Source organism: Ailuropoda melanoleuca, chromosome 6 (assembly GCF_002007445.2).
Source record: "Ailuropoda melanoleuca isolate Jingjing chromosome 6, ASM200744v2, whole genome shotgun sequence".
In the NCBI taxonomy this organism is placed as follows: domain Eukaryota; kingdom Metazoa; phylum Chordata; class Mammalia; order Carnivora; family Ursidae; genus Ailuropoda; species Ailuropoda melanoleuca.
The window spans coordinates 36,940,985-36,957,098 of record NC_048223.1 but is presented as its reverse complement, the minus strand read 5'-3'; the positions used below and the strand labels follow the sequence as shown (position 1 = coordinate 36,957,098).

At 51.8% G+C, this 16,114-nt stretch overlaps 1 protein-coding gene across 2 annotated transcripts in view; it reads left to right on the top strand.

Annotated features, from left to right (window-relative positions):
- XYLB (xylulokinase) overlaps nt 1-16,114 on the top strand; it is a 53,063-nt gene that overhangs the window by 20,035 nt on the left and 16,914 nt on the right. For both annotated transcript variants that reach the window (XM_002914643.4, XM_034662233.1), the window contains exons 8-15: nt 743-815; nt 2,886-3,004; nt 6,311-6,392; nt 9,448-9,488; nt 10,051-10,166; nt 10,958-11,073; nt 11,716-11,789; nt 13,517-13,613. In XM_002914643.4, coding sequence (XP_002914689.1) covers nt 743-815; nt 2,886-3,004; nt 6,311-6,392; nt 9,448-9,488; nt 10,051-10,166; nt 10,958-11,073; nt 11,716-11,789; nt 13,517-13,613 — 718 coding nt within the window. The remainder of the gene's footprint in view (nt 1-742; nt 816-2,885; nt 3,005-6,310; nt 6,393-9,447; nt 9,489-10,050; nt 10,167-10,957; nt 11,074-11,715; nt 11,790-13,516; nt 13,614-16,114) is intronic.

The following is a 16,114-nucleotide window of genomic DNA, read 5'->3' as shown; positions in this document are numbered from 1 at the left end:
GGAGTTAACAACATCCCATTTATTATATGACAACTCAAGGTTCCAGATTACTCTGCAGCATTAGCCACGTAGATTTGGGGGGGGGGGCAAGGGCAGCGATGAAAAATCCCCTCCACATTCTGTGTGTGGAACAAAGGCGGCCTGAAGGGGGACAAGAAGTGTTGGCATTCTCTGCAGTGGTCCAAGGGCCCACGATGCCCATGTGGAAGCATGGATGCTCAGGGGGACATTTGAAATCCATTATCAATTCCTCCAGCTCATGCCTGGGGTCTGTGGCTTCTGAGGGGCCAACTTTCACTCACACCTATTCTGAACCCCTGAGAGTGTCTTTGTTGGTTCTGAATCCTGTGGCCACACTTCCCACTTCCCTCATGACTAGGTATAAAGACCACAGAAACGAAGAAAGGAAATCAGGCACCACACTCCCCGGATGCCGGGCGGAAAAGCCACTTCCCTAAGCCCGGCTTTTTCATGGGCCTGGTTGCTCTTTCTCTTTGCTGGACTTGATAGTTTTCTGGCCCATCAGGAACTGCAGAGTGAGGGGGCTCTCCCGGGGCCTCAGTTCTTGGTATTCCAGATAGTCAAACGCTCTAGTGTCCGATACTCAGTGACCGCCATTCCTGGGGCATCTTGCTCAACGTTCCCGCTTCCCTCCCCAGTTAAAACTCTTCTCAGGTTGTGTGTATCAGAGTACTCAGTTCTGGAAATGAAACCTATCTCACTGCGTTTCTTTCTTTCACAGAGAATTTCTTTGGTCAGTAGTTTTGCTGCTTCCCTATTCCTTGGGTCTTACTCTCCTATCGACTACAGTGATGGTAAGCCTTCAGCGTCCCCCGAGGGTGTGCCTGTTCGGTGTGCATGTGGACATGTGCTCCTGCGGGCGGTGTGGGCCACATCCACCGGGGTGGGTGCTAGACTTTTAGCCCTATCATCTTTTGCTATGAAGGGAGGGCATTAGTTATCTTTCGCTGTGTGATGAATGACCCCAGTGCTTAGCAGCTGAAGACCAGTGTTTGTTTGTTTTCTTTTTAAGTCTAATGCACTGCTTAGCAGATTAGGAACTTTATTTTTTTTAAATATTTTATTTATTTACTTGAGAGAGAGCAAGCACGAGTAGGGGGAGGGGCAGAGGGAGAAGCAGACTCCCCACTGAACAGGTAGCCTGATGTGGGGCTCGATCCCAGGACCCTGAGATCATGACCTGAGCTGTAGGCAGATGCTTAACCGACTGAGCCACCCAGGTGCCCCGACCACAAGTGTTTATTATCTCACCGAATTTCTGCAGGTCCGTAGTCTGGGAGCAGCTGAGCTGGATGGTGCTGGCTCAGGAGCTCTCAGGAGGTGGTGTTCAAGCTGGCAACCAGGACCAGCCATTGAAAGGCTTGACTGGGGCTGGAGGATCCATTTCCAGGGCCCCAGACCTGTTAGCCAGAGGCCTCGCTTCCTCACCATGTGGGCCTCTCATAGGACACCAACGACACTGGAGCCCCTGAATTAGGGACGAGAGGAGAGGGCGGCCAATCAGAAGCCGCAGAATCGTTTACACCTTAACCTTGGAAGTGACATGCTATCCCTCTGGCCCACCCTACTGGTTGCACAGACCTACCCAGGTACAGGAAGTCAGGGAGCTCACTAGGTGTGAACACCAGGGCTCGGGGATGAGCATGGGCCATCTTGGAGCCTGGCTGCCACAGAAGTTGTTTCTTGAAGTTTTGTTCACATTGGGGGAACTCAAAGGAGTGGTGAGTTTCTGGAGTCAACGCCTTGCCAAAAATTAATGCAAGTGATGCCAGTGAGGAAGGAGAGTTGGGAAGAGGTTGCCGAAGACACTTTGCATGAGGCCCGGCTACAAGGTCTGCGAACAGCAGAGGGGAGCAGAGTGCAGAGCGAGAGCCCAGACCTGTGTGCGTGGCTTCAGAAGAGTCTCAGAATGCTCAGAGCCTCCTGGGAATCCGTCTGGAGTTGTCTGAGGGCTGTCCTAGGCCACATATTATTCTAGCGTTTAGGGAGAGAAAGTAAGGTGACTAAGCGGTGGTCCCCAAGCTCCACTTACAATCTGGAGAAGAAAGGATTCCCACAGATAGCACCGGCCCAGTCAGGCCTGCAGAACCCTAAACCTGGAGTAGCCGACGGCCACCCGCATTTGTCACACCCACGCTGGGGCTGTTCGGTGCTGCTGGGGAACGCCGCAGCCCTGCTCCCATAGGCGTTCTGAGGTTCGGGTTCTACAGCCTGGGCTAGGCCCCCCGCTCCGCTCTCCTCACTCACCTGAGAAGTCACGCCCTGGTTTACCAGTGATCTCACCTCCTCACTTGGGTGCATGACACCATCAACATCCCAGCTGACGGCTGTCCACCTCCGCTTGGGCCCAGTGGAGGAGGAAGAGCGGAGCCCTCCTCCTATGCTCTGGCTTCTCTCCCCTTTGCCATCCTCAGGAAAGCCTTGGGAGACGTAGAGTGTTTACAGGCCGGCTTTGTGAGCTGATCTCAGTGATGTCCTTGAAACGTTTGATGTGCTTGGGGAAGCCTGAGGGCCGACCCACATCAGCACGGGGCTGCTTCTGAGCAGACACCTGGAACCCGGGGGCCATGAAGAACAGTTCCTCGTCCGTGTAGTGTTGGGTCTTAGGATGGCAGATTCCCAGGCTAACGTGAGGAATATTTTGGGGGTGGGGTGGGGCCATGTGTTTCCAAGGGCCCCACTGACCTCTGGCTCCCAGCCTCTCTAGTTGCATAATGACCCAGGCACACTGTATTCATTCCGTTGGGAAAGAGCTCCAGGTACGAGTTTGCTGCAAGAGATTGATTGGCTTTCCTCCAGATTGGTGCCTGTCCAGAACAGCTCCTTTTCAAAGATGTTTATTTCTTGTTTCCTTCATTCCCTAGGTTCTGGAATGAATTTGTTGCAGATCCAGGACAAAGTCTGGTCGCAGGTTTGCCTTGGTGCCTGTGCGCCTCATTTAGAGGAGAAGCTGGGCTCACCCGTACCGTCGTGCTCCGTGGTGGTAGGTCCCCTTTCGGGTGACGCGGCTCGTTTCAGAGCTGGCAGCTGCTGGGGCAGCAGTGCAGAACACACACACACACACACACACACACACACACACACACACACAGAGTCACCCTCGTTCATTTATTTACGCACACGGGATTTTCAGGCTCGCATAAGAGAAGTGTTTGACATAAATCGAAGCCAGAAACGTCTGGATCGGTGCCTTGCATTTAGCGGGTACTCAGATGCACGTACAGATGATTGCCTCGTGGTGGTGAGGTGTGGGGTAGGGGGACTTTGGAAAATTCCACTAGAAATTTATTTGAACAGGAAGAAAAGTGGAAGGTATAAGTGGTGGGTGATTGCACACGTTAGGAAAAAAATACGCAGAATGTTGACCTTCTAGGGCTAGGAACCACCTCTGAAGCTTGAAACAGGCAATCTGGAGAAAACAGAAAGAAATATGAACGGGCTGGGGAGAACGCAGGCTCTGGCCCCAGGTTTCCTGGGCTGGAACCCTGCGTTGGCCACTCACTGGCTCTGTGACTTTAATCTGTGCCTCGGTTTCCCCATCATTTCTGTCGTTCCTGAAACAGTGGGAACAATGGTACTTTCTCAGTCTTCAGGCCGTTGTGCAGAATAAATGAGTTGATGCATTTAAAGTGCTTAAGATAGGGGCACCTGGCCTAGCTCAGTTAGAGCATGCCTCTCTTGATCTCGGGCTTGTGGGTTCGAGCCCCACACTGGGTGTAGAGATTACTTAAAAATAAAATCTTAAAAAATTTTTTTAAAAAGAATAAAACCAAATAAAGTATTTAAGATAGTGCCTGGTCCCAGGGATAATATTAAAAACATTTAGGGTAGCCACATGAAAAAGAATGAAATTGGACCCCTATCTTGCACAATGCACAAAAATTTACCGAAAGTGAATTAAAGTCACAAATGTAAGACCTGAAACCATAAAATGCCTAGAAGAAAACAGGTGCTGGTGCTGATTTTTTGGATTTGACACCAAAAGCAAAGGCAAGAAAAGCAGAAATCAACAAGCTGAACCTCATCAAACTTAAAAGCTTCTGCACAGCAAGGAAAACCATCAATAAAACAAAAAGGCAACCTATGGAATGGGAGAAAATATTTAAAAATCATATACGTGACAAGGAATTAGTATCCAAAATATATAAAGAACTCAACTCCATAGCATAAAGGCAAAATACTGCTGTCAGGAACATTTACCCGTTAGCACAGCACCCCCATTTAGAATAGACACGGGTATCCCCCAGTTAACTGCATTCTTTGCTGTTCTGTGGGGAGAATGGAGTAGAGGGAGACCGGGGCCTCACCCTCAGGGGCCCTTTGGTGGGAGCACTTGCCACACACTCAGAAGAGCGAGAATTCTAGGTGGTTCTGAGTGTTGGTGGGAAGGAGGGAGAAGGTCCCTGACACCCACTCGTGTTGCCTGTTCCAAGTCCCAGCCACTTTTCTGAGACCAACTCCGATGCACAGAGCTTAGGGAGGGGTGTCCCCCGCCTTGGAAGGGGATAGTTCAGGACCCAGGCCCGCTGAAGCCCAGCGGAAAGAATAAGGAAGGACAAACAGGAAACGGCCAAGCCTCTGGGATTGGTATTCCATGCACAGCTTCTGGTTTTGTGTGAGATGGAGAGCAGTGTTGGGTCCACGGCAACTGGCTTTGTTTGCCTTAGGCCAGGGACACATGCCTCCAAGAGGGAGCCCATGCACAGACTAGCAGCTCGAGGAGTGGAAAAGAACCGATTCTGAAAAGTGTATTTTCATTTGTAACCTATGTACCCATGTGACGGTGGAAAACAAGCCAGATCCATGTTTCCCATGATCCCTTCTTCCGCAGGTAGTGCCCAGATAGCTTTCTCATTTTCCGTAGGAAGGTATTTGGGATGTAGGGTATTGGACGCTTCTCCAGCCCTGGCTCGCAGCCTCCTAACGCTCCTATTTTGCCAGCAGCTGTGGCTTCACGCAGGTGTTACCTGGCCGCACCCTGCCCCACTGTATCTCGTTTCTCTCACTTTCTGCCCGGGGCTTCTGTGACTTCATGTTTGTGCTCTGCAAACCTGGAGGTCCAGGGAGTTCATACCCCACGGGACACCCTTCACCAGTAGGGGCCTGTGGAGAGCTGCTCTCCGTCCCATCCCCAGGTGGACAGCTCCCAGATCCTTCACACACAGCTCCTCAGACATTGCCCACAGCAAGGACCAGCTTGACAGTGTACCTTTGGGTGGGCTCTCCCTCCTCCCCAGTTCCCCTCTCGTTTCCTGGGATTGCTTCACCAAATAAGCCACCTGCATACGAACCCTGACTCAGGCTCTGTTTCCTGAGGCAACCCGGGCCAAGACACTTTTCTCCCAGGAGATGGCTTATTCTGATGTAAATCTGAAATTTTCCAGGAAGGAGCAAAATTTTCTTTCCATATACCAGGATAGCCCATCATTTTTTTAAACTTTTGGAACTGAGATAAAGTCAGGGGAAGGGGGGGAAAGTGTTTTTCTTTTACAGCTATGCTCTCTAAAGACTATGGGTCTGTCTAGAGGTGTCCCTGCTGTCTGGTCCCACAGATGCCCTGGGAAGAGCCCTGGGGGCCATGCTTCCCAAGGGCATTCCCTGTCCCCCCCACGCCCCGCCATTTTTGGTTTATTTTCTTTAGAATGTTGACCTGTGCACTTGCATGTTTGGTTTTTCTTAATCAGATCGCTGGGCTGATAGAGCAAGGGTGTGAGGCATTATGTTCTTCCAGGAATTTGCTTAATGTGTGTCCTCTTGTTATTTATTTTTAATTAATTTTATTTACGTATTAGAGAGAGCATGAGAGAGAGAGAGAGAGCATGAGCAGTAGGGAAGAGCAGAGGGAGAGGGAGAAGCATGCTCCCTGCTGAGCAGGGAGCCGGACATCGGGCTTGATCCCATGACCCTGACGTCATGACCTGAGCCAAAAGCACACGATTAACCAACTGAGCCACCCAGGCGCCTTGTTATTTATTTCCCACTAATGCTATCTCAGAATTTGGAGCTTGCAAAACAAGTACAAGTTGGGGATTGGTTTGTTCTAGCTGCCTCTCAAAATCCAGTGGTGGTCAAGGCAGTGGGATGGCCTAATATTTGTGGTTGCAAGCCTGTGCTGGGCTCCTCCAGCTTTTTGTGAACGGTTGGGAAATCCCTGGTTTACGACAGGGACTGATGGGAGCACAGGCCCAGTGACCTGGAGCTTGTAGCGTTCTTGTGACCTGAGGCTCGGAGGGCTATGCAGAGTAGGTCAGATTTGCCTCAATAGGGTGTGCTTGCTTTTCCTCTTCAGGGAGCCATTTCTTCCTACTATGTCCAGCGCTATAGATTTTCTCCAGGATGCAAAGTGGTGGCCTTCACTGGGGACAACCCTGGTGAGTACCTTAGAGGATTTCACTCTCCAAGTAGCCTGACTTGGTCCATGCTGGACATTTGAGAATGCCAGTCCAGCCTCTGGAAACCCTTCTGTGGCAGGCCCCTTCCTCCCTGGCCACCTGCCACACTGCTGGCCTGAAATCTGACTCCTTGTACCTGCCCCACCTTGGCTCTGACTCTGCCCTCTGGAGCAGCTGAGGGCCGCCCCCGCAGGTGAGAATGATCAGTGGTTAAGGAAGGCGGTCATGCCCACCCCTCCCTAACTGCCTGTTCTGTTCCAAGCTAAACAGCTCAGTTCCTCCAGCGCTTCCTCTAGAACATGGTTTGGGTCTCCTTCCTGTCATTTGATCTGTGGGTATGAATTATTCCTCATCCAAACACCTTGTCCCTTCCCCAGCCGCTCCCGGAGGGGCCATCCGGTCTCCAAAGAAAGGCTTAGTGGCCACAATGTGCCACCAGACTGCAGCCCCCTCAGCCCCACCCTGCAGCCCTTTCCCTAAGTAAGGAGCCACGAAACTAGGGTGCCAGGCAAATGCACACACAGGTACAGGACACCCAGTGTGCCTTGAATTTCAGAGGAATGATGAATAATTAGTATGATAACTGTATCCCACGCAATATTTGAATTTCACATAATGATTTTTTAGTGTAAGTATGGCCCGAAGTATGTCTCTCTGAAATTCAGATTTAACGGAGTGTCCTCTGTTTTTTCTGGCACCTCAACCTCAAATCAGCATTCTCAGCTCCTGCCCGTGGCAGAAGACCCGGGCTGCTGCACGGGTGGGGCAGGGGTCTGCTGTCCTAAGGAGGCTGACTTGCTTAGAGCCTCTCCTGTTTCTCTCCATGGTCAGGGAACATGACTCTGTATTTCTTCTGTTTTGCTCTCCTTTTAAATATATTTCTTTTCCGTTGTTTTCTGCCTTCAGCCCTCCTCCCTGTTTCAATACCCACCAGCCTCCATGTACTTTCCTCCCATTGGCTGTGTAGACGACAGGACATGGGCATCCAAAAGTAGAGAGAGAGAGACACACATGTCTAGGGGTAGAGTTGTATGCCTTGGAACAGAGTGGATGGTCCTTGTTGAAATTCATTCTGAACAGCGATAGTTACGTTATTAGTATTATTATTAGATTTCGTATTTTCTGCAGTGTCTCTGTATATTTTTTTGATCAGGAAAAAGCCCTGAAGTCGCTACTATTATTACAGCCATCACTAAGAGTAACAGTCATGGGGTTCCTCGGTCTGCTTCCGCCTGTCTGCTCTGGGGCCAAGGGCACAGCAAGCATGTCCCCGCCACACTTGTGGCCTCATCAGTGTCCTGGCTGTGACCCCTCCCTCCTGGGACAGCCTTGGCTCTGGCATCTGGAGGGAACCCCAGGAGCCAGACAAGGGCCTTTCCTATCCCTGACAATTTCCCTGTTGGCAAAGCACAGAACCAATCAGAGCAGGTTTTGGAGAAGGGATCCCAGTGCTCCTGGTCCGAAGGTGGAGGGGAGGTGGAGGCCGGTGGACAGTGTCCGGATTTCCACAGTGGCAAGGCATGGAGCCCCATGCTCTGTTCCCTGGGTTGAGAGGCAGCTGCAGCCTGCAGTGGGTGGATTCTGGTGCCCTAGGCTCCCAGGGGGCTCTCAGGCCCCAGTTCCCATCCGCCCTCAAAGCTGGGAGGTCCAGCCTCCCTCAAAGAAGAATGGTTGGTGTAGGAGCACCAGCTTTGAAAGTTCTACACGTTTGCAGGCCATGTCTATTTTCCTTTCAGAATGAAATAACTGCATTGAGTCTCACTAGGCAATGTATATTCTTGTACCTCCCCTATCAACTAGAAGAATGTCAGGGGGAAGAATGGGCCTTTTTAACCACTGAAGTGAGCTTCTGGGCATGTTTGAGCAGGAATGACAAAGAAGCAGTTTTCCAATCCTTCCTCTTGGACCTCCATTTCAGGCTGAATGTTGGAGATACCAGGCAGGTAGCCCTCAGTGGGCCCCTCCCTAAGTCTGACCTTGAGTGTGTTGCTGTTTTAAATAATGCATTAGTTGCTCCTTCCCTAAAACAACAACAATAACAAGCAAGCAGACTAACCAAGGCTCATGCTCTTTTTCTTACTCACAAGGGATACCTCTTCACGGCAGAAAAAAAAAATTTGTTAAATACTGACAAACCAAGGGAAGGATGTAAAAATCACCCATAACCTCTTAACCCAGAGATACCCACAGTTAGAATTTTGATGGCTGTCCTTCCACTTTTCTTTCTGTGCTCATAAGTAAACATATTTTGTTTTAACTAACCCAGGCAATATTTTTGTGCAGCATCATTTTAACAGTTGCCCAGGGCCCAGTTGTTCCACATTTATTCCCTAGTCCTTACGGTGGAGGTGGTGGGGCTTTCAGTGCTTGGGCAATGCAGGCCGTGTTGACGCGCACACCCTGTCCTGTCCCTAGTCCCTACAGGCTAAGTTCTCCGAGGTAGGGTTCCTTGGTCCAAGGCTCTGACACACACGGCAGCAGTGATGGAGGACACCTGTCCCTCCCACGTTTCTCCTTTTCCTTTCACTTGTTCAGTCCGTCACCCAACATTTAGTGAGCCCCTGGTCCATGCCAGACCTTCTGTCAGTTCCAGAGCATATTGTGAGCCAGGCAGATGCAGATTGCTGTTCTGGGCCTCGTGTCTCAGGGGGACAGACACTGCCCTTTACATTCTGCCCCCTTTACACTCCTGCCTCACCTTTGTCTTTCTCTGCCATGTGTATTCTGGTGTCTTGACTTGGCCTCCTTGGTTCTCTGCACTCTTGGGAGCACCTGATGGTGGGGAGTTTGGACCCTTTTAGAAGAGGCTTCCCAGCTCAGATCAGAGGCTCTGACCACAGGGACTCTACCCTTTGACCCCTGGGACCTTCCCTTGGGCCACCCTGAGCCCTCAGCTCACCCTGTTCCTGCCTCTACCCTAGCATGTGGCTTGGGGCGGGAGGTTTGGGGCTGGGTCCCACCTGGGGGTGACTGTGGTTTGCTTTGTGGCTCTGTGTGACCTCCAGCTAACCAGAGGCTCCCCTCCCATTCTCAGCGTCACTGGCAGGCATGAGGCTGGAGGAAGGTGACATTGCGGTAAGATGACTTCTCACCCCCACAGGCAAAGCCAGCTCTTTCTGCCCTGGGGGACGAGGGCCCCAGCAGCATCTTTGCTGCCTGTTAGAGGGTTTGCCAGTCCCAAAAGGCAGCTGAGGGAGGGATAAGAAGACCCAGGCCCCAGGACCTGCTCATATTGCCTTTCCTAGAGGGTCATGGCCTTTGTTGGGTAGGCAGGTCCCCTTGACAATGGCCAGTCTTGGTAGGTACAGTGGCAGAAGGGTCACACACTGGGCCGGAAGACTGTGAGCTCCCCGAATGAATAAAGAAAACATAACCTGTACCCTTCTGGGTCTTGTGGGAAACTCATTTGGGAACCATGTGTCACCCAAACCATTAGTTAGATGCAGTGGTAGTAAGTTCTAGAAAATCGGCCCACAGTTTCCATGAGAGCCTAAATCTGGTGTGGGAGGGTTAGAAGAGGTTTCTCTGAGGAAGTGGCATTTAATCTGAGGTCTGCAGCATGAGGAATGAAGGGATGGGGGTCAGGGCCGGCAGAGCTGGGCAAAGAGACGCCTCATCTCTGCCCATTTCTTCCCAGGTCAGCCTGGGCACCAGCGACACCCTCTTTCTCTGGCTCCGGGAGCCCATGCCCGCCCTGGAAGGGCACATCTTCTGCAACCCGGTTGATGCCCGGCACTACATGGCGCTCCTGTGGTAGGCTTGGTGGGCAGTGGGCAGGTCCGGCACCGTCTGGAGCCCTCGAGCTAGTCTGCTCAGCAGGCTCTTGTGAAATGAAACCCCAGGACTCATTGGGTTTTTCTGACAGCGGAGCTGGGTGGGGAGGAACCCCGGACCTGGAGTCCTCCCCAAACCCAGATTCCAGTCCCATCCTCAACACCCATATCCTGTGTGGCCTGGGACAGACCCCATAGCACATCTGAGCCACACTTTGCTCCTAAAAGGCGAAGAATAAAAGGTTTACTTCATAGTGTTGTTCGGACATGCCTAGCACATGGTAGACCTTCAAGAAATAGTAGGAAGGACATCCTGCCCCTGACAGTTGTCATGGAAGAGGTGTGTTCTGCACCCTGATCACAGGCCTTTGAAACCTGCCGGAAGCTACTCAGGGAAGTTTCTGAGCCTCCAGGCCCCAGGAACCACTGGAGGATATGTAGGTCTAGTAAATTTAGCCAGCTCTGTTCCATCGTCCAGGTGGTATAACGTGTAGAAGCCACAGCTTCCTGTCTCTCCCTGGGGTGACTTCGTGGCAACCTCTGTAACCAGAGCCCAAGACAAGTGTCTCTCCCAGTGATTCCCAGGGAACTTTGCTGGGCCCGATGCCTGAGGGAGAACCTCAGCTCTCTGCCATTCACTGCCTGGGGGCTGTGGTCCAGCCCGACCTGCAGCCCTTCGACCTGGAACTCCTCACCAAAACACATGGGTCCAGCCAGCAAGCACTGGGTCCCTCCTTCAGGTCCCTCCCTCCCTTGTGTGCACTTCTGCAGCTTTAAAAACGGCTCGCTCATGAGAGAGAAGATCCGTGATGAGTCTGCGTCCTGTTCCTGGAGTGATTTCTCTGAGGCGCTGCAGTCCACGGAGATGGGCAACGGCGGGAATCTGGGTAGGCTGTTCGGTGACACCCAGACCTGGGAAGGGTGGCAGCTGCCGGCAGGAGGGCCCCAGGGGACGGGGGAGAGGAGGGCCATGAGCAAGCCAAGGGGAGCCCTAGCTGTCTGTCCCTCTGCTCCGTGGGCCTTCCAAACTAGCGTGAGACCCTATGATCTGAGTGAGGTAGGGCATATAGACCATAGCTGCATCTCTGTCCCACTCAGAGCCCCTGGTGACAGCATCAGGGATGGCATCCACAGCTCCTGCTCTACCCTGGTGTGTACCCACATGTCACTTTCTGCCCCACATGCAGGGTTGTGTTAGGGAGAGGGCCCAGCATTGGGCCAGGCCTTCTGAGCAGGGAGGGGACTTGCCGCCCTCGATCAAACCTGCTGTGGTATTTCAGGGCTGGTGGGGCAGCTGCCTCTGGTCCAGGCTGTCGGGTAAGAGTGGGCAGAACTGTCTCTAAGAGGATCTAGCCCGGGCCCTTCCAGTTCCTCTCTTTCCTGCTGGAGAGCAGCAACGGGGAGCATTCCCGTCTCATGTAAGGGACAGAGATATGGGGTCATTTCACCCTGTTCTGTCCTAAGTCTTTGAGAAGCTTATCTTTTGTTTTTGACTACCGACAGTGAATCTCTTCCTGGTCTTGTTTCAGGTTTTTATTTTGATGTAATGGAGATCACCCCTGAAATTATCGGGCGCCATCGGTTTAGCGCAGAAAACCATCAGGTACATGTGGCATTGGTATTGGAGAGAGTGTTCAGTTTAACAGTAGCCTCCCAATCCTGCTACTTGAGGGACTTCATTCATTCCCTCTGCTATTGCTGGAGCAAGCATTTTGATGAGCCATAGGGCATTGTAGTGCTGGGGAGTCCGCAGGATCTAAGACAGACACCACTCTCTCTCACACCTACGGGCTTTCTCCTAAGCTAACTCGTGTCCACACTGACTGCCACCGAGAGCCATAGAGCCTGTTCCCTTGGCAAGCTTAGTCCTGCACCTCCAAGGTCTCACATTGTCTCCAGATCAGGAATTTCTTCGTGATTGAAAGCTTCGGGGACGGGAGGCACTAACATTTATCAAGTGCTGTTTCACTCCAAGCACCGTACTGGCAGTCTCCTGCAACCCTCGTTGACTGCTCAGAGCATCTTGAGGTCCAGAGACGCCAAATCATGTGCCCAAGTCAGCAGGGCCGGGGTGTGGAGTGGAGGGGGCCTCCGGACCCAGTCTTCCCTCGCTCTGAAGCGGTTTCCTTTCCGCTCCACCATGAGGCCTTTCCTACATGGGTTTGATTAAGTTGCTCTGTCTAGTAACTGTTACAGTTAGAGTTGGCATCAGGCTTGTGGCCCATTATATATTGGGCTGTAAGTGGAGACCTTTATATAAACTGTAGGGGGAAGGGCTCATCTCAGTCTTCTGATGAAGGGTCTGTTCGGTTTCTGTTGTTCATACGGAGAAGATAGGCCTGTTCCCTTTTGCATGCACCTGTCGAGGTCTATCAAGGGGAAGGTAGGGTCTGTAACTGGTGTCAGGGGTTAAGGCATGGGCGAAGCTGGGGTCGACACCTGTCAGCATTAGCCTGAGGGACACGCCACAGCTGTGGGTTCTCAACGTTAGCTCCGGGTTCTCACTTAGTGTCAAACACCTAGACGAGGCTCTGTTGTCCCATTTGATCGTTATGCCCACCCTGAAACACAGGTACCACTGTGACCTCGGTTTTGTTAAGAAAGAAAATGAAAATCTCAGCAAGATTTACATTAACTTATCAGAGTTGAACCCTTGGTGGCCTGAGATGGAGCTCTCTGATGCTCTGTGTCCCCAAAGTGAACACGCCTGAGGCTGGGGCATGTATGTGCGAGTGATGTGTGTGTGAGCATGTGCGGCGGGTGCTTAGTGGGTCAAGAGCCCAGCTGCCTGTGAGCCGCCCTGGAGGCCTGAGTTCCCGAACCTGGGCTGTCATTTAAAAAGACAACATACATGGGGCGCCTGGGTGGCACAGCGGTTAAGCGTCTGCCTTCGGCTCAGGGCGTGATCCCGGCGTTATGGGCTCGAGCCCCACATCAGGCTCCTCTGCTATGAGCCTGCTTCTTCCTCTCCCACTCCCCCTGCTTGTGTTCCCTCTCTCGCTGGCTGTCTCTATCTCTGTCAAATAAATAAATAAAATCTTTAAAAAAATAAATAAATAAATAAATAAAAAGACAACATACACACGCACATACACACACACATGCACGCACACACATGCACACTCACAATGCGTGCACACATGCACACCCACACACACTCACAATGCGTGCACGCACACACACACTGACCCACACACGCACACACAATGCATGCACACACAAGCACGCACACACACACATGCACACTCACCCCCACACACGCACGCACACACACACACAATACAGGGACAACAAGGGGTCTTCACTGTGCCTGCTTTCTCCTGGGGACAGGTCTCAGCATTCCTTCCGGCTGTGGAGATCCGGGCACTGATTGAAGGGCAGTTCATGGCCAAGAGGATCCATGCCGAGGCCTTGGGCTACCGAGTCAGTAAGTGAGCTGCGGTGGCTGTGTTCTGGGGTGGGACCCTCACAGCCTGAGGTGCTTGAGACCATTCCCTGCCTTCGGGCCAGGCCTCCCTCGGCACTGTCTGTTGAGGCTTCATTCCAGGGACAGGAGGGAGACGAGCCCGGCCCCTGGTGGCTGGGGAGAAGGTGAGTCAGCGGGCCCATGCAGTCAGGCAGGGACGAGGAGGCAGCTTGTTCCTGCTTCTCTGCTCTGTCCCCAGTAGCCTGACCTCAGCGAGTAGCTGTAGCACTTAGAGACCTTTCTGTAATCCGGACCTTCAACATGCAGACGCAGTGTCCCACGCTCTGGACCTGAGGACATGGGCAGCGCAGGTGGGAGAGGTCTAGGCCGGGGCCATCTGCCTGTGGGCACAGTCTGAGTGCTTTGGCTTGGACAGGGAAGAATGGGGAATGCAGAACCACTGTCCCAGATGAGAGGTCCAGGAATGGAAAGGCAGGGCAGGGTGGGTTGGGGATTTCTACGAACTTGAGCTATGGAATGGAGAGCTTTAGGAGGGCAGCGAATTCCCCTTACTGCCGGCCCTGGAATGGTCTGGGGCAGAGGCTTCTGCCGGGAGGGTGGAGTCTGGGTGTATTTGTCCCCCTGGGCAGCAGCTCTTGTCACTAGAGAAGGTAGAAAACTCCTGAAGTCTCTTTGCTTGAGCGGCTCCTCATGATACTTTCATGGACAATCTGAGCTCCGTGTAGTATGTTTTCTGACTTCGAACCAACCAAGTGCAAGCATACTCTAGAAATAAGCATCAGATAAGCCTTTTCAAGAAGCTGCACACACACGCACCTCCCCAGCAGCCTTGCCTGTTTGTGGATGCATAGCGGAAATGTGTGCACACGGTCTCTAAGGATGTACAGGAGAGCATTCATCACGGCACGGGGCTTACTAGCCCCGTGCTGGAACCCAACTTGGGTAGTAGGATAAGCGCGTTGTGGAGTATTCGTGCAATGTGATGCTACACAGAAATGAAAATAAACCAGCCTCCACCACGGGCAATGAAATGGGTGAGTCTCACAGATGTCACTCAGAGCAAAAGTATCTGACACAAAAGTACGTGTGGCAGGGTTCCATGTACGTCAAGTTCAAAACCAGACTGTCTCCGGAAGCCAGGGCAGCGAGCAGCTACCTTTCAGAGGTGAGGACCTGTGGGGTGTTGGTGGTGTTCTCTTCCCTGAGTTACATGGGTGTCTTGAGTTTGTGAAAATTTGTCAAGCTGTCAGCTTATGAGGTGTTACGTACGTTTTTCAGGGTGTGCGTGTGTGTTCAACAGAAATTTTTAAATAAATAAAATGAGCATGATGAATATTTCCATTACTCTCCATTCCATCACTCAAAGTGTAAAAAGAAATTCCCCAGGGGCACTTGGGTGGCTCAGTTGGTTAAGTGTCTGCCTTTGGTTCAGGTCATGATCCCAGGGTCCTGGGATTGAGTCCTGCGTCAGGCTCTCTGCTCAGTGGGGAGCCTGCTTCTCCCTCTCCCTCTACCCCTCCCCCTGTGCATGCTCTCTCTCTCACTCTGAAATAAATAAATAAAATTTAAAAAAAGAAGAAAGAAAGAGAAAGAAAAAGGAAAGAAAGAAAGAAAGAAAGAAAGAAAGAAAGAAAGAAAGAAAGAAAGACAGACATTCCCCAGAGGTCTCCAAAGATTCCAGAATCCCCTGAAAAGAGATCAGTGAGCAGGGCAGGGATGGTGCTGAGGTCGGCCCCCAGTGCCTGGCATGAAGGGTCCTCCGGCCAGCAGAAGGCGGCATTTTGTGGGGTGCTGGCCCCAACAGTGTGCAGTAAGAGGCAGTGAGAGCAGAGAGGTCCTCCTGGGCACTGGAGGGGTGATGGGATTGTGCCATCATTCCCAGCCTTTAAAGCATTTTTGTGCAAACCCGCATAAAGTTACTTATCCTCTTAGCAAGGTTAAAGGCAGTATCAAACCTGTCTTGCCAGCTCTGCTGGGTTCCTCTCAAATAAGATTACATAAATGAGCGTGCTTGGAACCAAGAAGGGCTGCACCAATGTGGGGCATCATTCTCCTGGCTGCTGTGTGGACTGACCCATGTTCTTAGGTGACTTGCTTCTATAACTTGACGCTATGTTCACGAATTCATCCATGTGAATTAGCGTAGCTTCTGTTGTCACCTCTCACAGCAGTGTGGTATTCCATCACGTGATTGTACCGTGATCGATTTACCTATTGTTCCGTGATGCACGTTTGCTCTTTCCAGCTCAGTGTTATGAACCGTGCCGCCATGAACAATCTTGTGCCTGCCCTTGGCTGATTTTTCTTTACTTCTTCTCTTCTGTGTAACAGGTATCGGTAGTAAACTGACAACCTGAGTGTACGGATTTTGTTTCTAGAACTTGTCGTGTTTGGCTGGCACAGCGTTTACTTTGTTAATCGAATACCTTTAGGCTGGGCCTGCTCACTCAGGTGCCACGTCGGCACAGGTGCTGCCATACACTAGCCCGGTCCGCTCAGTT